Below are 23,455 nucleotides of genomic sequence, written 5' to 3'. Positions count from 1 at the left end.
ATTAAGGAACTGTCACATCTTCGAAGAGAATACTGTGGGAGCCATGAGAGAGCAGCTTAAGTCAAGAGAGCCCACAACACAGGGGATCTAAGCTGCATTTTGCTAGCTATTAAAGCGCACTTGGGAAGGAAACAGTGCATGCAAAGGCATGGAATAGAGGGGAATGGCTCTTTCTGGGAGTCTAGGGTCGTCCACTGTGGATGATACCTATAGGTAAGCATATTAGGTAGCTAGAGGGGCAAGACGTAGAGAGATGAGTGGGGGGCCAGACTGCAGGCAATGGGAATTATGTAGCAGGTTTTGAGTGAGAGTGATGTAATTAATTTTCCTTCTTAGCAGCATAGTGGAATGGAAAAACTGCTATCTTTGATGTTGGAGATGGACAGCCATGAAGACTGGAGGCCAGGAGACTAGTTGAAAGGCAGATACAGGAACAAAACCATGTAGTCTGTTCTAGAGTAGAGACATGTATGAGAAAGATTAAGAATACGCAAAGAGGGAAGGAGTACTTCTTTCCACTTGAGGATCTCTTCCATTTCTGCAACCCCCAGAAGAAATGAGGCATGTGTGACCAGATGAAGGCAGTGGCATTGCAGATATACAGGGGAAACAAGACCTAAGACTTTGGCTTAGTCACCCTGATAAAGGGCATCTACAACAAATACAACTAACATCTTACTTCGTGTTGAAAAACTGAAAGCTTTCCCCCAAGGATCAGGAACAAGGATGTCTTCTCTTGCTACTTCTGTTCAACTTTGGACTAGAGATTCTAGCCAGGGCAATTAGGTGAGAAAAACATAAAAGACATCTAGATTTAAATGGAAGAATTAAAGCTGTCTCTATTTGCAGATGACATAAACTTGTATATGGAATTCCTAAGGAATCTAGTAAAAAACTATTAGAACTAATAAACAAATTGAGCAAGGTTACAGAATACAGTATCAGTATGCAAACATCAGTTGTGTTCCTAGACATTTGCAATGAACAATCAAAAAATGAAATCAGGAAAGCAATCTCATTCATAATAACATCAAAAAGAGTAAAATACTTAGAGGTAAATTTAATTTAAAAAATGCAAAAGTTACATTCTGAAAACTACAAAACATGATTAGAAGTGATTAAAGAAGATCTAAATAAAAAAATGTCCCATGTTCATGGATTGGAAGATTTAATACTTTTAGGATGGAAGTACTCCTCAAATTGGTCTACAAATTCAACATAATCTCTATTGGAATACCAGCTAACTTCTTTGTAGAAATTGACAAGATGATCCTAAAATTTATTTAGGAATTGCAAGGAACTCAGAATAGCCAAAACAACCCTAAAACAAATAAACAAAAAATTGGAGTGCTTATACTTCCCAATTTTAAAACTTGCCACAAACCTACAGTGATCAAGAATGTGATACTGGCTGGCCTCAGTGACTCATGTGTGTAATCCCAGCACTTTGGGAGGCTGAGGAAGGTGGATATCTTGAGCCCAGGAGTTTGAGACCAGCCTAGGCAACATGGTAAAACCCATTTTTTACAGAAAATGCAAAAACTAGCCAAGCATAATGACATGCACCTGTAGTTCCAGCTACTCTGGAGGCTGAGGTGGGAGAATTGCTTGAGCCTGGGAGGCGGAGGTTGCAGTGAACTGAGATTGCACCACTACACTCCAGCCTGGGTGACAGAGTGAGACCTTGTCTCAAAAAAAATAAAGTTTAAAAAAGAATAACATGTGGTACTAACTTAAGAATAGATGACAAACAAATTAGCTTGGTGTGGTGACATGCACCTGTAGTCCTGGCTACCTGGGAGGCTCAGGCAGGAGGATTTGCTTGAGCCCAGGAGTTCCAGGTTACAGTGAGCCATGATGATGTCTTTGCATTCCAGCCTGGGCCATAGAAACAAGACCCTGTCTCTAAAATTTAAAAAAAAAAAAAAAGGAATAGATGAGTCCCAGAAAAGTGATATCCCCAAAAGCCAGGTTTTCTTTTCCTTTCTTTTTTTTTTTTTTCTGAGACGGAGTCTCGCTCTGTCACCCAGGCTGGAATGCAGTGGCACAAATTCGGCTCACTACAACCTCCACTTTCCAGGTTCAAGTGATTCTACTGCCTCAGCCTCCGGGTAGCTGGGACTACAGGCATGTGCCACCATGCCCAGCTAATTTTGCGTTTTTAGTAGAGACAGTGTTTTACCATGTTGGCCAGGCTGGTCTCGAACTCCTGACCTCAAGTGATCCACCCACCTCAGTCTCCCAAAGTTCTGGGATTACAGGTGTAAGCTACCACGCCTGGCCCATTTATTTTATTCACTTTTAATGATGATATGCTATGAAAAACCTGAGCATACCATCAGTCATTCTGAAGGGAAGATTGCTTTTGCATGGCACCTCGTGATTTTTTTTTTTTTAACATTCAAAATCAGCTTTCATGTTTTGTGAACAGGGTATGAAAGTTAATTTTCCAATTAAAGGGAAGGGAAACCAAATAAAAATTATCAAAACCTAGCCATAGTATCAACTTAGAAATAAATTTAAACTTACTCAAGGTTATTTCTTTTTTTTTTTTTTTTTTTTTTTTTTGAGACAGAGCCTTGCTCTGTTGCCCAGGCTAGAGTGCAATGGCTCGATCTTGGCTCAGTGCAACCTCCACCTCCTGGGTTCAAGCGATTCCTCTGTCACAGCCTCCCGAGTAGCTGGGATTACAGACGTACACCACCATGCCTGGCTAATTTTTTTTTGTATTTTTTGTAGAGACAGGGTTTCACCATGTTGGCCAGGCTGGTCTCAAACTACTCAAGATTATTTCTAATAAGTTATGAACATATTTCTCTGAATTAAAATAATATCAGTTGAGTGCAAATACATTTTTTAAAAATTCATTAATTTTAATTTTAATTTTTTTATTTTTTGAGACAGGGTCTTGCTCTGTCACCCAGATTGGAGTGCAGTGACACGATCTCGGCTCACTGCAACCTCCACCTCCCGGGTTCAAGCAATCCTCCTGTCTCAGCTTCCCGTGCAGCTGGGATTATAGGCATGCACCACCACGCCCAGCTAATTTTTGTATTTTTAGTAGAGGTTGGGTTTCACCATGTTGGTCAGGCTGGTCTCAAACTCCTGACCTCAAGTGATCTGCCTGCTTCGGCCTCCCAAAGTGCTGGGATTATAGGTGTGATCACTTGAAACTTATTCCTCCAGTCTAATCAGAATGTTGTATCCCTTACGGTCAATTGATTTTTGACAAGGATGCCAAGACAGTTCAGTGAAGGAAAGAATAGTTGTTCAATACAAGGTTTTTGGGCACTGGACATCTGTATGCAGAAGCATTAAATGGGACCTCTGTCTCATAATACTAAAAACTCAAAATCGATCAGACCTAAATGTAAGAACTGAACCTATAAAACTCTTAGAAGGGCCAGGCACAGTGGCTCATGTCTGTAATCCCAGCACTTTGGGAGGCTGAGGCAGGCGGATCACCCTGAGGCCAGAATTTCAAGACCAGCCTGGCCAACATAGTGAAACCCCATCTCTACTAAAAATACATCATGAATGAACCTTGGAAATATTAAACTAAGTGAAAGATGCCATTCACAAAAGACCACATATTATATGATTCCATTTATTTGAAATGTTCAGGATAGTCTGATCTATAGACACAGAAAATAGATAAGTAGTTGCCTATGACTGGAGGTGGAGTGTGGGAGATGGGAATGAGGATTGAATGCTAATACGGTTTCTTTTAAAGGATGAAAGTATTCTAAAACTACATTGTAGCGATGATTGCACAACCCTCTGAGTATATGAAGAGACATTGGATGGTATACTTTAAACCAGGGGTGTCCAATCTTTTGGCTTACCTGGGCCACATTGGAAGAAGAATTGTCTTGGGCCACACATAAAATACACTAGCAATAGCTGATGAGCTAAAAACAAAAATTGCAAAAAAATTCATTTTATATATATATATTTTTTGAGACCGAGTTTCGCTCTTGTTGCCCAGGCTGGAGTGCAATGGCATGATCTTGGCTCACCACAACCTCCGCCTCCGGGGTTCAAGTGATTCTATTGCCTCAGCCTTCTTGAGTAGCTGAGATTACAGGCATGCACCACCACAGCTGGCTAATTTTGTATTTTTAGTAGAGATGGGGTTTTTCCATGTTTGTCAGGCTGATCTCGAATTCCTGACCTCAGATGATCTGCCCGCCTCGGCCTCCCAAAGTGCTGGGATTATAGGCATGAGCCACCGTGCCCGGCCAGAAATTCATAATGTTTTAAGAAAGTTTATGAATTTGTGTTTGGGCCGCATACAAGGCTGTAATGGGCCACATGTTGGACAAGCTTGCTTTAAACAGGTAAGTTCTATGGTATGTGAATTATATCTCAATTAAGCTTTCAAAAATACCCTTGGGGGCCAGGCACGGTGGTTCACGCCTGTAATCCCAGTGCTGTGGGAGGCCGAGGCAGGCGGATCACCTGAAGTCAGGAAGGAATTCGAGACCAGCCTGGCCAAAGTGATGAAACCCCATCTTTACTAAAAATATAAAAATTAGCTGAGAGTGGTGGCATGTACCTGTAATCCCAGCTACTTGGGAGGCTGAGGCAGGACAATCGCCTGAACCTGGGATGCAGAGGTTGCAGTGAGCCAAGATCGCACCATTGCACTCCAGCCTGGGCGACAAGAGTGAAACTCTCAAAAACAAAACAAAACAAACAACAACAACAACAAACTCTTGGGAATTATGCCTCTTTACAAAGAAACCATCATGTTTGAGGAATATAAAACAAAAATTATAAATCATAGTTACTTGTATATGCTTTACTGACAAACTAAAAACCAACAAATTAAAAAATCCCATGCATTTACCAACAACAAAACACCTCATGGGCATGAGAATAGACATGTAGACTAATGGGAAAAAAATGTAACGTCCAGGAATACACCCCTACATCTGTAGCCAATTGATTTTTGATGGAAGTGTCAAGACTGGTCAATGGGGAAACAGTAGTCTCTTCAGGAAATGGTGCTGGGACAACTAAATATCCACATGCAAAAGAATGGAGTTGGTCACCTGCCTCACACCATGTACAAAAATAAACTCAAAATAGATCTGAAACCTCAATGTAGAAGCTAAAACTCCAAAACTCTTAGAAGAAAACATAAGGAGAAAGCTTTATGACTTTGGGTTTGGCATGGATTCTTAGATATATAATAGCACCAAAAGACTGAACAACAAAATTAAACAACTGATAATTTGGACTTCAGAATTAAAAACTTTTGTGCATAAAAGGATATTGTCAATAAAGTGAAAAGACAACCTGGGATATAATATTTGAAAATCATGTATCTGATAAGGTTCTAGTATCCAGAATATACAAAGAACACTTACAACTCCGCAACAAAAAGTCAACCCAGTTAAAAAATGGGCAAAGGACTTGCTTGACATCATTAGCCATTAGGAAAAACAATCCACCCTCGAAACCACAATAAAGTACTACTTTACACCTACTTGGGTGGTTATAATTTTTACAAAGTAGAAAATAAGTGTTGGCCCTGAAGTCAGGAGTTCAAGACCAGCCTGACCAACATGGAGAAACCCCATCTCTACTAAAAATACAAAATTAGCCAAGTGTGGTGGTGCATGCCTGTAATCCCAGCTACTCAGGAAGGCTGAGGCAGAGTTGCTTGAACCCAGGGGGCAGAGGTTGCGGTGAGCCGAGATCACGCCATTGCACTCCAGCCTGGGCAACAAGGGCGAAACTCCGTCTCAAAAAAAGAAAAGAAAAGAAGTGTTGGCAATGATGTGGAGAAATTGGAACCCTCCTACATTAGTGGTAGGAATATAAAATTGTTCAGATGCTGTGGAAAGCAGTTTGGCGGTTCCTCAAAAAGTTAAACGTAAGGCTGGGTGCAGTGGCTCACGCCTGTAATCCCAGCACTTTGGGAGGCCAAGGCGGGCGGATCACGAGGTCAGGAGATCGAGACCATCCTAGCTAACACAGTGGAAACCCTGTCTCTACAAAAAATTAGCCGGGCATGGTGGCGGGCACCTGTAGTCCCAGCTACTCGGGAGGCTGAGGCAGGAGAATGGCGTGAACCTGGGAGGTAGAGCTTGCAGTGAGCCGAGATTGCGCTACTGCACTCCAGCCTTTGCAACAGAGCGAGACTCTCTTAGGTAGGTATCTACCTAAGAGAAATGAAAATGTATCCACACGAAAACTTTTACACAGATATTCATAATAGCATTTTTTATAATAACCAAAAGGTAGAAACAGCCCAAATGTTCACCAGCAAATGAGTGGATAAACAAGTTGTGGTGTATCCATACAGTGGGATATTATTTAACCCTAAAAATGAAGTACTGATACATGCTACACATAGGTAAACCTCAAAAACCTTACTAAATGAAAGAAGAGAGGCACAAAAGGCCTCATATTTTATTATTCCATTTATATGAAATATTTAGAATCAGTAAATCTATGGAGCTAGAAAGCAGGATTGGTGGCTGCTAGGGGACTTGGGTCAGAGGACTGGGGACTGACCATTTAATGGGCACAGGAATTTTTTTTGGGTGATGAAAATGTTTTGAAACTATGCTAAGGTTTTGGTTCTACAACATTGTGAATGTCCTAAATGCCATTCAATCATATACTTTAAAATGGTTCATTTTATGTTTTGTGAATGTCACCTCAACATAAAAAGGGGAGGGGAAGCCAGGTGCGGTGGCTCATGCCTGTAATCCCAGCACTTTGGGAGGCCAAGGCAGATGGATCACGAGGTCAAGAGTTTGACAACAGCCTGGCCAACATAGTGAAACCCCCTCTCTACTAAAAATACAAAAATTAGCCGGGCATGCTAGTGCATGCCTGTAATCCCAGTTACCCAGGAGGCTGAGGCAGGAGAATCGCTTGAACCTGGGAGGTGGAGGTTGTGGTGAGCTGAGGTCATACCACTGCACTCTATCCTGGGTGAGACAGCGAGACTCTGTTTCAAAAAAAAAAAAAATAAAAGGAGTGGGAAAGGGGAATATGGGGCCATAGTTTGCCAACCCTGTCTAAGCATTTACAAATGCAAATGCCTGTTTCTGTTTGAAACAACTTCTGTTCCTGTCACCTGGTTAGCTCTTACTCCAGCTTAGGTGTCACTTTGGGAAACCTCCCTGACTTACTGATCTTGGTGAGCTGACAAGGCATCTTGTTCTCTCCCATGCCGTAGCAATCAGCACTCTGTATTGCAGTTGCTTGTGTACTTGCCAGAAACTCTCACCATCTGTCCTTGAGAGAAGGACCTGCGTCATATTTTACTTATCCCTAGCCCCTAGCATTGTGCCTGGCACAGTGAATGCATTTGCTCATTGAATCCTTGCCTGCTACAGTCCTTAACATGCCTTTTTGACACACTTAATACCCAAATTTGACACACTTAACACTCAGCAGCCCCATGAGGTGGGAGGGTAAGCCTAGCAGGTGCCTAAGACTTAGAAGCAGGCCATCGGCCCAAGGCCACAGACGTAGCCTCAGGTCTGGTCTCTCACCTTCACCTCGGCTGTTCTGTCTTCTCTGCCTCTTTGTCTTGGCTTCAGTTTAGGCTTCGTTTAGGTATCTGTACCTGTGGGACTCAAATGTGCTGTCATCATGTTGCTGGAAGTCTTCCCAATCTCTTGGGGAGGGTTTTGTCCTGTCTTTGGATTCTCATTTTTACCTTTTCATGCTCATTTTTCTGTTAAAACACAGACCACTTATCTGCTGGTTACTCCCTTATTTCTCCCTATAAGTATTTCTCCCTATACTTATCTGCTGGTTACTCCCTATTTCTCCCTATTACAGGCTTTGGTACCACTAATCTATTTTCTGTCTCTATAAATTTTCCTATTCTGGATATTTCATAGGTGGAATCAGACAATATGTGGCCTTTCATGCCTGACTTCTTTCCTCAGCATGTTTTCAAGGTTCATCCATGTTGTAGAATGTGTCAATACTTTGCTGAATAACTTTAACAGAAATCTGTGCGATAGAAAATATTTTTAAAGACAAAGTTGAAGCCTTTGTTATCCCATTTTAAGGAGTTGTGAGTGAGTGGGGAATAGGCTGAGGATTTTATTCATGAACTACATGTGAGCTCACTCAGCAGAGACAATTGAATGTTTAATTACAGGAGCTTGAACTGGGACCCTTTTGTATTCCATTCACTTAGCTTTTTGAGCATTTGACATTGGATATAAATGTACTGAAATTCTTTAGTAGAAAATATAAATTCTGGCCGGGCGCGGTGGCTCACGCCTGTAATCCCAGCACTTTGGGAGGCCGAGGCAGGCGGATCACGAGGCCAACCATCCTGGCTAACATGGTGAAACCCCATCTCTACTAAAAATACAAAAAATTAACTAGGCGTAGTGGCGGGCGCCTGTAGTCCCAGCTACTTGGAAGGCTGAGGCAGGAGAATGGCATGAACCTGGGAGGCGGAGCTTGCAGTGAGCCGAGATCATGCCACTGCACTCCAGCCTGGGTGACAGAGCAAGACTCTGTCTCAAAAAAAAAAAAAAAAGAGAAAATATAAATTCTAAGTTTTATAAAAGATATTAGTGTTACTGGTTTGGGGGTTTTGGTTTTTTTAGAGACAGCGTCTTGCTCTGCCATCCAGGCTGCAGTGCAGTGCTATAGTCATAGCTCACTGCAACCTCGAACTTCTTGGCTTAAGCAATCCCCCTGCCTTGGCCTCCTGAGTAGCTAAGACAACAGGCGTGTGCCACCATGACCAGCTAATTTTCTTATTTTTTTTGTAGAGATGGCGTCTTGCTGTGTTGCCCAGACTAGTCTTGAACTCTTGGCCTCAAGTGATTCTACCAAGGTGCTAGGATTGCAGGTGTGAGCCACTGTGCTGGCCTTATTAGTTTTTATTAAATACAATTTTTGCTACTTAGAAATTTCAGAAAACACAATTTTCAAAATTACCTGTGATTGCATCCCCCTGATTTAACTACTATTAATGCTTTGGAGTTTTTCCTCCAAAGTGCACGAGTTAGTTTCCATGAAAAAATGCTTTCACGCTTATTATATTTAACAAATTAGGATCATCCATCTTACTTTTTTGTGGTCTTATTTTTTTCCATAATGTTTGCCATCTTTCCACGTCAAATTCAGAGTGATATCATGCCTTTAATAGCTAATGCATTTAATTTTTATTAGAGGAAGTATACCTCTAATGTATGAGACTTTCATTTTAGAAATATATTTTAAGAATTATTTCTTTATATTCCTCCCTTTTCTCTCCCTTTCATTGTATATCTTTTCTTAGCAAAACCGTGTGGTTGGGGCAATGCAGCTCTACTCTGTGGATAGGAAGGTTTCACAACCCATAGAAGGCCATGCCGCTGCTTTTGCAGAGCTCAAGATGGAGGGGAATGCCAAGCCTGCCACCCTTTTCTGCTTTGCTGTACGTAATCCCACAGGAGGCAAGGTAAGATCCACTGTATTGTCTTCTCCCTGAGAAAAGTGTCATGAGCTGGTGTTAGGGGTATGCGTGTGTGTGGCTGGGCATGGCCTGCAGATGTCTGTGTGAGAAAAAGTTCGTGGTGGTGAGAACTGTGCACCGCGATGCACATGATTAAGTGGCCCCATTCCCCTAAAAAATGCTCTTAGGCCGGGTGCAGTGACTCACACCTGTAATCCCAACACTTTAGGAGGCCAAGGTGGGTGGATCACGAGGTCAGGAGTTCAAAATCAGCCTGGCCAACATGGTGAAACCCTGTCTCTACTAAAAACACAAAAATTACCCGGGCGTGGTGGCGCATTCCTGTAAACCCAGCTACTCGGGAGGCTGAGGCAGGAGAATTGCTTGAACTGAGTCCTGCAAGACAGAGGTTGCAGTGAGCCAAGATCGCACCACTGCACTCCTGCCTGGGCTACACAGCGAGACTCCGTATCCAAAAAAAAAAAAAAAATCTTTCCACACAGACTAGACTGAAATGCACTATAAAGGTAAGTGAGGTGGCCGGGTGTGGTAGCTCACACCTGTAATCCTAGCAGTTTGGGAGGCTGAGGTGGGCGGATTGCCTGAGCTCAGGAGTTCTACACCAGCCTGGGCAACACGGCAAAACCCCATCTCTATTAAAATACAAAAAATTAGCCGGGCGTAGCCACGTGCACCTGTAGTCCCAGCTACTCGGGAGGCTGAGACAGGAGAATTGCTTGAACCTGGGAGGCAGAGGTCGCACTGAGCTGAGATCGCACCACTGCACTCCAGCCTGGGTGACAGAGCGACACTCCATACGCCCCCCCCAAAAAAAAAGATAAGTGAGGCACAGTTTCTGCTCTTGGGGAGATGACTGTGAAATCCCCAGTGTGGTTCCATCCTTGCCATCAGCATGGTTCTGCCCAGGTGGTTGGTGGGAACCTGAGGGAGGCTCCAGAGAGATGAGACTGTGCCCAGGAGCCAGTTGGGTTTTATCAGGCTCAGGGACATGGCCAGCGGCTGCTCAGCAGGGCTGCCATGGGCAGAGGTGAGGAAACAGAAGAACTTGTGATGTCAGGGAGACCTTGGGTTCCACCAGTGTGGTCTCAGCCACTTGGAGAGCTGCTTCAAGACAGTCGTCTTGTGAAAAATACTTCCTGAAACCATAATTTTGGGTTGTTCGTTAGCCCTGAAATATTCCCCAAGGCAGAGGAGATCTCAATTAGAATGTGGCTTTACAAACTTCGTCATCTGAAATACACTTTGAATACTTTGGCCTCCTGTTGAGTAACATACTTCGGGCCCTCCTCATTTGACAGCCAGAAGGAAAAGGAGTCAAGTCGAATGTTAGCCTTGTTGCTGATGAAGGACACTGACTTTAGTTATGTGGCTCCAAGAGCTTGCTCCCATATTCTCTTAGAGTGAGGCACACCTCTCCTTCACAGATGCAGCAGGGCAGCAACAGGCTTCCCTCTCAGGAGCAGAGCCCGCCTCACGGAGTGCCATGTGGAGAAGAGCACTTTCCACAGATGGCAGCCCCAAGAAGAGAAAGGGCTGGGGGTTCTCTCTACACCCCACTCTCTGGTGGGCATGCCCCTCCAGCTGAGCTAGAGTTGTACCAGGAGGTCTTCTGTGACCCAGAGAACCTGGGAAACGTGGTTTCCTGACAGTACCTGTCCTGGAGCAGCCCTGTCTTGTGGCAGACTTGGTCGTCCCCGCTGCAGGGTGTGTGTGGAGTCCTGGGAGGGCCCCCGCCCCGCCTGTGCCCTGGCATGCACCTTCCTTTCAGGACTCACCTGTCCTTTTGGGACTGGCCAGCTGTCTCCACATGTGGGTCGGAGCTTGCCTGGACACAGTTCTTTTCTGCCAACCTCCTCCTGCTGCCGCCCTGAGAGCCTGGTGTCCTTTCTGTACCTCTGCTCCTGCTGGCAGTGTCGCCCTTCTCAGCTCCCAAGCAAGAACCCACAGCTGTCAAGCCCCATTCCATTCACTTGTCACTATCTGACCTTTAACAAGTCTTACATCTGACTTACCCTTTTGTGGTACACTAAGCCCTTCTCACCTCACATTTGGGTTACAGAATAGCCATTTATTAGGTCCTCAGACCTGCTTCACGCTTTCTTACCAATAGGCCTAGCCAGATAATTTTCCTAAACTACCTTTTGTCTGCCTTAAAGCTCCCAGTGCAAGACTTCTATTCCCCCATGTCTGCACCCACAGGAGCGCTCACATGCTTGCCGCTCAGCTCCCCCACTAGCCCTGCTCTCAGTGCTGCTCCCCTCCTTATCTGAGCCCTTTTGGTGTTTCCCTCCTCTCTCTGCCTGGCCAAACCCAGACTGCAAACCTAGACTGCCCCTGATAGACACTGTCATCTGTGTCCTCTAAGCCCAGCCTCCTGCCCTTGTTTCATGTCTCTTACCCTCCATTTTGGATTTTTTTGTGGACTTGTGTTAGTTATAATATTTTTTCTTTAGATGAAAGTTGTGTTGGTTGGGCGTGGTGGCTCATGCCTGTAATCCCAGCATTTTGGGAGGCTGAGTGGGGGCAGATTACCTGAGGTCGGGAGTTTGAGACCAGCCTGGCCAACATAGAAGAAACCTCATCTCTACTAAAAATACAAAAATTAGCCGGGTATGGTGGCATGCATGTGTAATCTCAGCTACTTGGGAGGCTGAGGCACAAGAATCGCTTGAACCTGGGAGGCAGAGGTTTCAATGAGCTGAGATCGCGGCACTGTACTCCAGCCTGAGTGACAGAGTAAGACTCCATCTCAAAAAAAAAAAAAAGAAAGAAAGTTATAGGGAAGGCACTGGCATAGATCAGGAACTTGGAGCTGTTCTCCTAAAGGCAGGGATGGGCTCCCTCATCAGATTCTTACCCCCGCCCAGCACAACCTTGAAAACCTCAGACCTGTGCCATGGTGAGGGTGTCTCGTGAGTTTGGCCTCCAGTGATGAGATCTTGCACTAACAGGCTTGTGTGAGTCTGGGCCATACCCAGGAGGGCAGCAGAGAGCAGAGCTGGAAGTTCTGACTGGAGCCTTTTGTTTCATCGGCATCCAGGCCCAGGGAGGGGAAGTGACTGCCACCGTGCTGGAACTGAGGCTCCTAGGCTGCCTGGCATTGGCCCTTTGTGCTGTGCTTGGTGGTGGGCAGCAGGTTATTGGATAATCACAGGCACTCTTGACAAGGGAGTTGTTCTGCTTTGGTTGAATGTGACTTTTAGTGTTAATCATCCAGTGTGTGGAGCTGAGGCTCCACTTGCCTCTGTGCCTTGGCTAGCACTTGTCCACCACCACACGCGGTCCCCTCGATTGACCTAAAATCTCTCTTCTAGTTGCACATCATTGAAGTTGGACAGCCTGCAGCGGGAAACCAACCTTTTGTAAAGAAAGCAGTAGATGTGTTTTTCCCTCCAGAGGCACAGACTGATTTTCCAGTGGCTATGCAGGTATGAATGTGCTGCTCTCTAAACATCTTCGTGTCCTAAAATCTACTCTAGCACCTCCCAAGATACAGGAGGCTGCCATTTTTAGTCTACTTCTGCTGTCTCCTGCCACTGTGATACCATTTAGAGGCCTAAGGCTTTGGTGTGTGAGCTGGGAAAGCCCTGTTTGTAGAAAGGAATGTCCTGCATGAGGGTGAGTTAGGGCAGCAGGAAGACTTTGCCAAGTCACACACTGAAGTCCGCAGCCCTTTCCCTTATTATAAGACATTAGATGTTCACTGTGGTATGAGAATATTTAAAGAATAAAATACCTGGGCCGGGCACGGTGGCTCAAGCCTGTAATCCCAGCACTTTGGGAGGCCGAGACGGGCGGATCACGAGGTCAGGAGATCGAGACCATCCTGGCTAACACGGCGAAACCCCGTCTCTACTAAAAAATACAAAATACTAGCCGGGCAAGGTGGTGGGCGCCTGTAGTCCCAGCTACTCGGGAGGCTGAGGCAGGAGAATGGTGTAAACCCGGGAGGCGGAGCTTGCAGTGAGCTGAGGTCCGGCCACTGCACTCCAGCCTGGGCGACAGAGCGAGACTCCGTCTCAAAAAAAAAAAAAAAGAATAAAATACCTAATGTAGGTGATAGGTTGATGGGTGCAGTAAACCACCAGGGCACGTGTATACCTATGTAACAAAACTGCACGTTCTGCACATGTAACCCAGAACTTAAAGTATAATAATAATAAAAAAAGAATAAAACGCTTATTTCCTTTACAATTGGCCGCCACTGGGGGGCCTAGAGCTCCCGGGGACAGTCCTTTGAGCTTTCACTCAGAATGACCCAGTGTTTGACATGCAGCTTCTAATGAAACTAGGCAGTCCCGAGCCCCTGGTAGTAGAATCGTTCCCCTTTACATCAAGAAGATTGGGAAAACACCTGAACCTGCATGTGGCCTGTGTCCAGCCAGACTTCGAGGAGTTGGTGCTGTGAGACCTGAAGTGAAGGTTCTCTAAAACTGAAACCCATGTCAGCAGGGCCTGTGGTGGTTCCATGTGTGCTGAGTGCTCGTGACAGGACCAAGTGTGCTTTCCTTATTGAGGAGCAGAATATTGTTGTGGAAGTGTCGAAGGCACAGTCAGAAAGCTAAATAAAAAATGAAGCTTTTTTGAGTAATAAAAATTGAAAGATTTTTTTAAAAAGAAAACATTCCTCTGTAAGTGAACCAGTTGGATGTAAAATACATAAAAAATCTTGGCCGGACACAGTGGCTCACACCTGTAATCTTAGCACTTTGGGAGGCCGAGGTGGGCAGATTGCCTGAGCTCAGGAGTTCGACACCAGCCTGGGCAACATGGTGAAACTCTGTCCCTACTAAAATACAAAAAACTAGCTGGGCATGGCAGTGTACGCCTGTAATCCCAGCTACTTGGGAGGTTGAGGCAGGAGAACTTCTAGAACCCGGGAGGCAGAGATTGCAGTGAGGCAAGATCACACCACTGCATGCCACTGCACTCCAGCGTGGAGCGAGACTTCATATCCAAAAAAATAAATAAATAAAAATAAAAAATCTTACAACTTGTTTTATTAAAAATTTAGATCTATACCTTTTCTGAACAAAATTGGCATCACATTATATATGTAAGATTATATAATCTATTTTTACTCTTTTGTTTTCATAAAATATATGTTATCGATACATTTCTAATAGTATCAATAAATGTAACAGCAGAATTATATATCACCTGAAATCCTAGCACTGGTGATAATTTGGCTACCCCTTTGGAAGTAACTTCACACGCATACATTTATGCAGATTTATACAGATGGACTCTTATGAAAATGGCTCTGCACTAGCCTTGCTGCTGTATAAACTCCTCTAGCTGTGTTGTAGATCATCCTGTGCCAATAACATAATGTATGTATTTTATTGTCTGTGTCATCTGTTCTGTGGATGTGCCACAACTCATTTAAACATCTCCTGTTGATTGGTATTTACATTTACAAGAAATACTCTAAGGAACATTGTGCTCTGTACATCTTTGTGTGTTAGTCTAAAAGTCCGAGGATAAACTCCTAGAAATTAAACTGTTGAGTCAGGGGCACATTCCCATCACAGACTCTTCTGACCATGCTGACCAGTTCACATTCCTGCTGATGCTGCCCTTGGTAGCTGGACAGCATCCCATGTTGTGATGTCTTTCCCTTGGTTACCATCAAGGTAGAATTGATGTATCAGCCACTCATATGGATCTGGTTAATTGCCTTTTCCTAATCTTTGCATTTTTTTTTCTATCAGGATCTTTTTTTAAAAAATAGAGATGGGGTCTTGCTGTGTTGCCTAGGCCAGTCTTGAACTCCTGGCCTCTAGAGATCTTCCTGCCTCAGCCTCCCAAGTAGCTGGGGTTACAGGCATGTGCCACTATGCCCAACTCCAGGATTTTTACCTTATTTGTAAGAGCTTTTTGTACTCATAGAATACTGTGTGTCTGATGTGTTTTGAATGTTTTTCCCAGTCATAATTTGTGATACGTGCCACCTTATGGAAGTGTTGCATTTTTGTGTGGCAATGGTATCATGTTTTGAGACTAATTCTGCACCTCAACATGGACACAACATTTACCTATATTTTCTTTCGTTCCTCTCCTAATTTTGTTTGTTTTTTATTTAAAATCTTTGACCCATCTGGAATTTACTTTGATCTAAAGAGTAAGATGGAAATTCAGTTCTTTACTCTTACCTCCATCTCCAGATAGCTAGCTGACTATATTAATAATATATGTTACATATTGGTTAAAGTGCCTATTTTCCACTAATATGTTACCTACTAATTATTTATTATTTTAGAGTTGGAGTCTTGCTACATTGCTCAGGTTAGACTCAAAAACTCCTGGGCTCAAGTGATCTTCCTGCCTTGGCTTCCCAAGTAGCTGTGACTATAGTTATTAGCCACCACACACTCATTCTTAATAAATTCTCATGTATGATCCATTCTCTTTCAGGGCTCTCAATTAAGTTCGTTTCTCTCTCTCTCTCTTCCAATGGTAAAATCATGCTACAAAAATTACTGTATGTTTAATATATATGTTTAATAATCTGGTTGGGCAAATGCATCTGTTTTTTTTTTCCTCGAGCCCCTTCAGGTTTTCTTGTGTGTTAAATATTTTTCTGTAAAAGTTAATAGCATTTGGCAAAACTCAAAGGTTAATAAGTGGTGGTGGAAGGCATGCTGGAACATCAACCTGGCGTTTGAGGTCTTTGTCCAGAACTTTCCCCTTATGAACTCACAGCTTGCTTAAATGGGTTTGATAAACTGTGAAAGGATCGCCCTACCTGAAAGATAAATGGAGTAGCCTGAGTTCATTGGACCTGTATTTGAGAGTGGTTGGACAAAATACTGGCTTTAAAACTAATTCTCAATCAAGTACAACTTATAATCCATGTCTCATGGAAGCATTGCTCCCACCAGTAATCTCTTGGCCTGAGAGACTGAAAAATCCTTGTAATAACTGGGTGTGGCAGCTGACACTTGTAGTCCCAGCTACATTGGAGGCTAAGATGGGAGGATGACCTGAGCCCAGAGGTCGGAAGTTGCAGTGAGCTATGGTGGCACCACTACACTCCAGCCTTGGTGACAGAGCAAGACACTATCTCAAAAAACAAACAAACAAAAAGAATCCTCTTTATCATTTGTGAGCTCTTTTTACCCACATGGCTTCTCTTCCTTACTTCGCAACCTCTTGCTGTCTGTCTTCTTATAGATTGGAGCTAAACATGGTGTTATTTACTTGATCACAAAGTATGGCTATCTTCATCTGTACGACCTAGAGTCTGGCGTGTGCATCTACATGAACCGTATTAGTGCTGACACAATATTTGTCACTGCTCCACACAAACCGACCTCTGGAATTATTGGTGTCAACAAAAAGGGACAGGTGTGTAACTCTGACATTTCGTTTTCCACCTTTTCCATTCATTAGGGACTGGTGTTTAAACTTTCCCCCTTCTCTAGGAAAGCGGCTGGGTGTAGCTATTATTAGTTGCTGTTATTAAACTTAAACCCATGTCTCCTTCTCCTTCATATTGGCACTTCCTCTCTTCAGACAGCACCATTCCTTACACAGGATTGATTCCAGGAGGAGAGCAGCTCCTTCCTGCATATGGAACAGCAGTTCTCATGCACATCATCTTCATACCATGCACACCCTAATTGGGGAGGGTTGAAAAAGCAGATACTATGGTATTTAAGTTACTTTTCCCAACCATAGTTGAAAAAGATAGTTAAAAGAAGAAACTCTTGGCTGGGCACAGTAGTTTATACCTGTAATCCCAACTGCATGGGAGGTCAAGGCAGTAGGATGGCTTGAGCCCAGGAGTTTGAGGCTGCAGTGAGCTATGATCACACCATTGCACTCCAGCCTGGGTGGCAGAGTGAGAGCCTGTCTCAGGGGGAAAAAAAAAATCAGGAATAGTGGCTGATGCCTATAATCCCAGCACATTGGGAGGCTGAGGCAGGAGGATTGCTTGAGGCTAGGAGTTTGAATCCAGCCTGGGCGACAGAGCGAGACCCTATCTCAAATATATGTATTTGTAGAGATAGGGTCTCGCTCTGTCGCCCAGGCTGGAGTGCAGTGGAGTGATCTTGGCTCACTGCAAGCTCCGCCTCCCGGATTCACGCTATTCTCCTGCCTCAGCCTCCCAAATAGCTGGGACTACAGAAAAATATTTTTTAAAAAAGAGAGAAAAGAAACTCTGTGCTTTAAAAATAAAAACTTTAAGAAGAAAAATTGTCAGTTCCTTCCACATAGGCCATTTTGCTATAGTGCAGAACGCATCACTGGGGTGCTTATCTGTGTGACTTTAACAATTACATAGACTCCTGTGCTGTTCTGTTTTGTTACCATTCGGCTTTCGGCTGCTTTGCATCCTTTCACTATGAGGGCCACCATCACAGGTGTGCTCAACAGTCGCCTGAGAATGTGGCTACCCTCCAGCATCGGGAGGGAACATGGCCGAGGGATGGTACAGGGGAACATGGCCGAGGGATGGTAGAGGGAACATGGCAGAGGGATGGTAGAGGGAACATGGCAGAGGGATGGTAGAGGGGACATGACAGAGGGATGGTAGAGGGGACATGACAGAGGGATGGTACAGGGGAACATGGCAGAGGGATGGTAGAGGGAACATGACAGAGGGATGGTAGAGGGGACATGACAGAGGGATGGTAGAGGGAACATGACAGAGGGATGGTAGAGGGAACATGACAGAGGGATGGTAGAGGGGACATGACAGAGGGATGGTAGAGGGAACATGACAGAGGGATGGTAGAGGGAACATGACAGAGGGATGGTGGAGGGAACATGACAGAGGGATGGTAGAGGGAACATGACAGAGGGATGGTAGAGGGGAACATGACAGAGGGATGGTAGAAGGAACATGGCCGAGGGATGGTAGAGGGTAACATGACAGAGGGATGGTAGAAGGAACATGGCCGAGGGATGGTAGAGGGAACATGGCCGAGGGATGGTAGAGGGGAACATGGCTGAGGGATGGTAGAGCACTCTTCTAGGCCGGGCCGCTCTCACTTGTCGGGTCCTTACAGGTGCTGTCAGTTTGTGTTGAGGAAGATAATATTGTGAATTATGCAACCAACGTGCTTCAGAATCCAGACCTTGGTCTGCGTTTGGCCATTCGTAGTAACCTGGCTGGGGCAGAGAAGTTGTTTGCGAGAAAATTCAGTACCCTCTTTGCACAGGGCAGCTATGCTGAAGCCGCCAAAGTTGCAGCATCTGCACCAAAGGTGATAAACCTTGAATACTGTTCAAGTGTTCTGAGTGTTAAGAACCAACCTTGAGAGGAAAATAAGTCATAAAAGCATTTCACTACTGGTATTGCAGTCTATTCGTGTTATGTTAGGAGTTTTTAGTTTAAAATTTTTGCACCAATGGCTTAACAGTAAGGGAAGTAAACAAAAAGCACACTCTTGCTGCATCAGCACTTCTTCCTGTCTCCCACTTTGTGTGCATACATACCTCTCATCCAATGGCTTGGGTATAGTTTCACATTTTCGCAACTCAGAATTTTCCACTCTTGCTGCCTGGTTGTCAAATATGCAACTGTACAATACACCAAGTGGTTGATCCCTGTTTTATTTAGCAATAGTCCTGCTCTGGACTTCCTCCACTCTTTCAGAATATAGCATTTCTGCATAAGGCTTTTTCTTTAGTTTATTTCATTTGGATAAATTGTTCAGAGACTGGATCTGCTCCTGAGTAGATAAAGACTTTCAAGTTGCTGGTCCTTGAAAGAATTTTTCTTGTCTTTCAAGGGGTGGTTATGAACAAACCATTTCTAGCCTTCATCTGTGAATGTGAGTATTTTGAATTAGAATATAATGATAGCAGAACTTCACTACTACAAGACTGATTGAGAGGCTGAATTCTCACTGCAGCATGCTGGGGGAGAAGTAAGGCCCTAAGTGTGAAGCCACCTGGAGGACCTAGATCCCCCATATTTATGGTTCTTATTGAAGATAGAAGCAGTTGCCTTAGTAGAGGACATTTTGTCCATGACAGAGCAGTGTGGAATTTCCACTGGCAGATTTTTGTTTTTACATAGAAGCAAGTTGAGTGAAGGGATCCCCCGTGATTACAACACAATGACCTATTTTTCCATTTATTACTAGGGAATCCTGCGTACCAGAGAGACGGTCCAGAAATTCCAGAGTATACCCGCTCAGCCTGGCCAGGCTTCTCCATTGCTGCAGTACTTTGGAATCCTGCTCGACCAGGGTCAGCTCAATAAACTTGAATCCCTAGAACTTTGCCATCTGGTTCTTCAGCAGGGGCGTAAGCAACTCCTAGAGAAGTGGCTGAAAGAAGATAAGGTAGAAACACTTGTGAGATGGTAGCCCCCCGCACAGCTTGGTCCAGGCTCCCTGCCCACCTCCTAACTTTGCCTTGTCCCTTGGCGTACCACAGCTGGAGTGCTCAGAGGAGCTCGGAGACTTGGTCAAAACCACTGACCCCATGCTCGCTCTGAGTGTGTACCTTCGGGCAAACGTGCCAAGCAAAGTGATCCAGTGTTTTGCAGAAACAGGCCAATTCCAGAAAATTGTGCTCTATGCCAAAAAGGTAACGTGTGTTGAACCATCTGCATCCCACTCAACATGTGGTTGAGTGGTTGCTGATTTAAAGTTTATAAAATACCCTTCTTTATAAGTCCTCTGGTGTGAGAGTTGGCAGTGTTGCTATTAGGATCTTTATTGATATTGATCATATTGCATTTTCTTCAGTTTTTTATTTTCCTTAGTTTTCCAGTCCTTCCATCTTCTTTTTATTTGGGAGCTTTATCTTGTTTTTTCTCTCCCTCTCTTCCTTCTGTATGTTAATTTGATATTTTGGCAGACTTCCAGATCTTGTCCCTGTGTGCTCACTGGCAGGCTGTGTTTGCACACAGATCAGGGAACTTATTTGTGGTCTGGGCTGTTTGTATAGTTAATTGTGCCTTCCATGGACATGAAATCAATTTATTTAATTGGATATTGTGTTTGGCAGAAGGTGGTACCTACAAATGATAATGTTGCTGCTCATTTCTTTGTTAACATGAGTTTAAAACAAAGGATAGATAACTTCCTTTTCTAATGCCCAGGGTTTTTCATTGATTTTGCTGATTGGTGCTCCCTTGCTTCTAGGTTGGGTACACCCCAGACTGGATCTTTCTGCTGAGGGGTGTAATGAAGATCAGTCCAGAACAGGGCCTGCAGTTTTCTCAAATGCTAGTGCAGGACGAGGAGCCACTGGCTGACATTAACCAGGTGAGCATAGGCAGTTTTGGACAACTTTTTGTGGCTTTTTAGAGCCATCTAGAAGATTCTTTATTCATTTCCTGTTAACTTGTCTCAATGCTTTTCTTCATCTGCTATTAATCTTCCAGTTTTAAAAAATCTAGTGTACTTGGGGAGTTTGTCTTCTAGTCTTTACTATGTGAGTACTCATTGCTTCTTTTGTTTTGAAGTACTTTAGAGAATGTATGCGTGGGTTTGTGTCTTTGGGTGGTGATGGTGTAGGGTGTGAGGATGTCATTTAGGATCCAGCCCTCCATCCCTCTCCCCACCCCAGTTACCACATCATTGTCTCTCCCTGACCATTGGCCTGAGCACCAGGAGCTAGTGCTGTTGCATCCCCCAAATGTTCATCCTGTGGGTGTCTGACTGACCTGGATCTACGTGAGCATCAGCCTGTTTTTTAGTGTAACCTACTTAGAATTTAGATGTAAACACATGACAAGTCACTTTCAGTCAATTGGTACAAGGAGCTCTGATGATATATAGATGTGTAACAAAGCTTGAAGCAAGGCATCAGGGCCAACAACTGTTTAGAAATAATAAGTGCAGTTATATGTGTTTATATGTCTGGGAATTTGCAGATATTTTGGAGAACATGAATAAGAGATTTGAGACAAATTTACTTAGCTTTCAATAGGAAAGAAATTTCCAGTTCACATCTTGTTTCTAGTTCATATTTTAAAGTTGTTTAAAATATAAACTTCTCATACTTTATGAGAACTTCTACAATTACTAAGTTCTTTTTTATTTTCCTGTAAAGCTGTCCTTCAAAAACAATTACTAAATTTATTCCTATATTTCACATCTTAGTGAGGCATATTAATTATTTAAATTAACATCAATTTAACTTTAATAATTGTCTAAGTAAATGTTTGCATTTTCCCAGTTGTGCCCCAATAATATAATGATATATATGGGTTAAATATCAAGTATCATCTGCTTTGTTAGTCAAGATTCTGCAGAGACAGAATCAGTAGCGTAGCTCTAGCTATATGAGAGGGAGCCTGGGCAACATAATGAGACCCCATCTCTACCAAAAAATTTTTAAAACTTAGCCAGGCGTGGTGGTGCACACCTGTGGTCCCAGCTACTCAGGAGGCCGAGATGGGAGGATCGCTTGAGCCTTGAAGGTTGAGGCTGCAGTGAGTGGTGACCTTGTCACTGCTTTAGCCTAGGCAATAGAGTGAGACCCCATCTCAGATATATGAGGGAGAATTGGCTCATGATTATGGAGGCTGAGAAGTCCTGTGATAGACTGTCTGCAAGCTAGAGGAGACGTTGGATTCCGGTAGCGTGGCTCAATCTAAGTTTGAAAGTCTCAGAACCAGGGAAGCCGATGGCGTAACTCTCAGTCTGAGGCCAATGGCCTGAGAACCCTGGGGGGCCTTTGGGGTAAGTCCTGGAGTCCAAAGGCTGGGAAGCCTGGAGTTCTGATGTCCAGAGGTAGGAGGAGGAGAAAGTCCCAGCTCCAGGAGAAAGAGAGAAGAAATCTATTCTTTCCTTTTTTGTGCCCCCAGCTGATTGGATGGTGCTCCCTGACATTGAGAGTGGATCATTCCTACTTGGGCCCCCAACTCACATGCCAGTCTTCTCTGGGAACGCCCTCACAAACACACCCAGAAGGAATGCTTTACCTGCTCTCTATGTGTTCCTTAATCCAGTCAAACTGACACCTAAAGCTAAGCATCACAGCTGCCTCTAGGATGTGATTAAGTAATGTATGATTACTGCTTGGATCACTTGAGAGGATTCTGGGGGTTCATATGTTATAAAAGTCACTCCCTTTCATATACTTCGGTAAAATACCTCACTGATAGGTGTGATGTAGGTGATATGATTTCACAAGATTATCAATAAATTAATGGCCATAAATTACGTGAATCGTGTTGTTGTTGTTGTTGTTGAGATGAGGTCTCTGTGTTACCCAGAATAGTCTTAACTCCTGGGCTCAAGGAATACACGCATCCACCTCAGCCTCCTGAGTAGCTGGGACTCTAGGCACACGCCACCACACCTGGCTCTATGTGAATTGTGATGACATAAGAAAATGCAAAGGGGCCAGGAGCAGTGGCTCACGCCTGTAGTCCCAGCACTTTGGGAGGCCAAGGCGGGCGGATCACCTGTCAGGAGTTCGACACCAGCCTGACCAACACGGTGAAACCCTGTCTCTACTAAAAATACAAAAATTAGCTGGGTGTAGTGACAGGTGCCTGTAATCTCAACCACTTGGGAAGCTGAGGCAGGAGAATCGCTTGAACCCAGGAGGTGGAGGACGGAGGTTGGAGTGAGCTGAGATTGTGCCTTTGCACTCCAACCTGGGTGACAGAGTGAGACTCCATCTCAAAAACAAAACAAAACAAAAAACAAAGGAAGGAACTAATTGTTGAATTTCTAAATGCGATAATGAGATAATATTTCAGGAACTATTTCAATACGAAAATGAAACACTGTGAATGAAAACACACTGAGTGAAAATGTGGCTTGGATATGTTTCAGATTGTGGACATTTTCATGGAAAACAGTTTAATTCAGCAGTGTACTTCCTTCTTATTGGATGCCTTGAAGAATAATCGCCCAGCTGAGGGACTCCTCCAGACATGGCTGTTGGAGATGAACCTTGTTCATGCACCCCAGGTCAGTGACATTGTAGGCTAACACCGAGAGGCAGAGCACCTGTGGCACCCCTCTGTGGGTTTGCAGACTTGAGCACAGTGGCTTTGGACTGGACTGGGCTTGT

General features: G+C 44.1%; 1 protein-coding gene and 1 non-coding gene across 7 annotated transcripts in view; one reads left to right on the top strand and one right to left on the bottom strand.

Annotated features, from left to right (window-relative positions):
- LOC105480735 (clathrin heavy chain like 1) overlaps positions 1-23,455 on the top strand; it is a 113,849-nt gene that overhangs the window by 38,656 nt on the left and 51,738 nt on the right. For 5 of the 6 annotated variants that reach the window (XR_011613882.1, XM_071080008.1, XM_011739882.2 and 2 more), the window contains 8 exons: positions 9,281-9,442; positions 12,772-12,885; positions 16,634-16,807; positions 18,475-18,672; positions 19,558-19,758; positions 19,853-20,005; positions 20,566-20,688; positions 23,215-23,352. Coding sequence is in view for 5 of the 6 variants with exons in the window: in XM_071080008.1 (XP_070936109.1) it covers positions 9,281-9,442; positions 12,772-12,885; positions 16,634-16,807; positions 18,475-18,672; positions 19,558-19,758; positions 19,853-20,005; positions 20,566-20,688; positions 23,215-23,352 (1,263 nt within the window). In the remaining variant the exon portion in view is untranslated. Of the gene's footprint in view, positions 1-344; positions 787-9,280; positions 9,443-12,771; positions 12,886-16,633; positions 16,808-18,474; positions 18,673-19,557; positions 19,759-19,852; positions 20,006-20,565; positions 20,689-23,214; positions 23,353-23,455 lie in introns of those variants that run through there. The other variant, XM_011739884.3, reaches the window with a different exon arrangement.
- On the bottom strand, positions 2,288-2,420 carry LOC112426490 (small nucleolar RNA SNORA15). The gene has a single exon (XR_003017830.2). It is a non-coding gene; the product is annotated as a small nucleolar RNA SNORA15 (small nucleolar RNA).

Source organism: Macaca nemestrina, chromosome 15, assembly GCF_043159975.1.
Source record: "Macaca nemestrina isolate mMacNem1 chromosome 15, mMacNem.hap1, whole genome shotgun sequence".
In the NCBI taxonomy this organism is placed as follows: Eukaryota; Metazoa; Chordata; class Mammalia; order Primates; family Cercopithecidae; genus Macaca; species Macaca nemestrina.
This window is presented reverse-complemented; position numbering and strand designations above follow the sequence as displayed.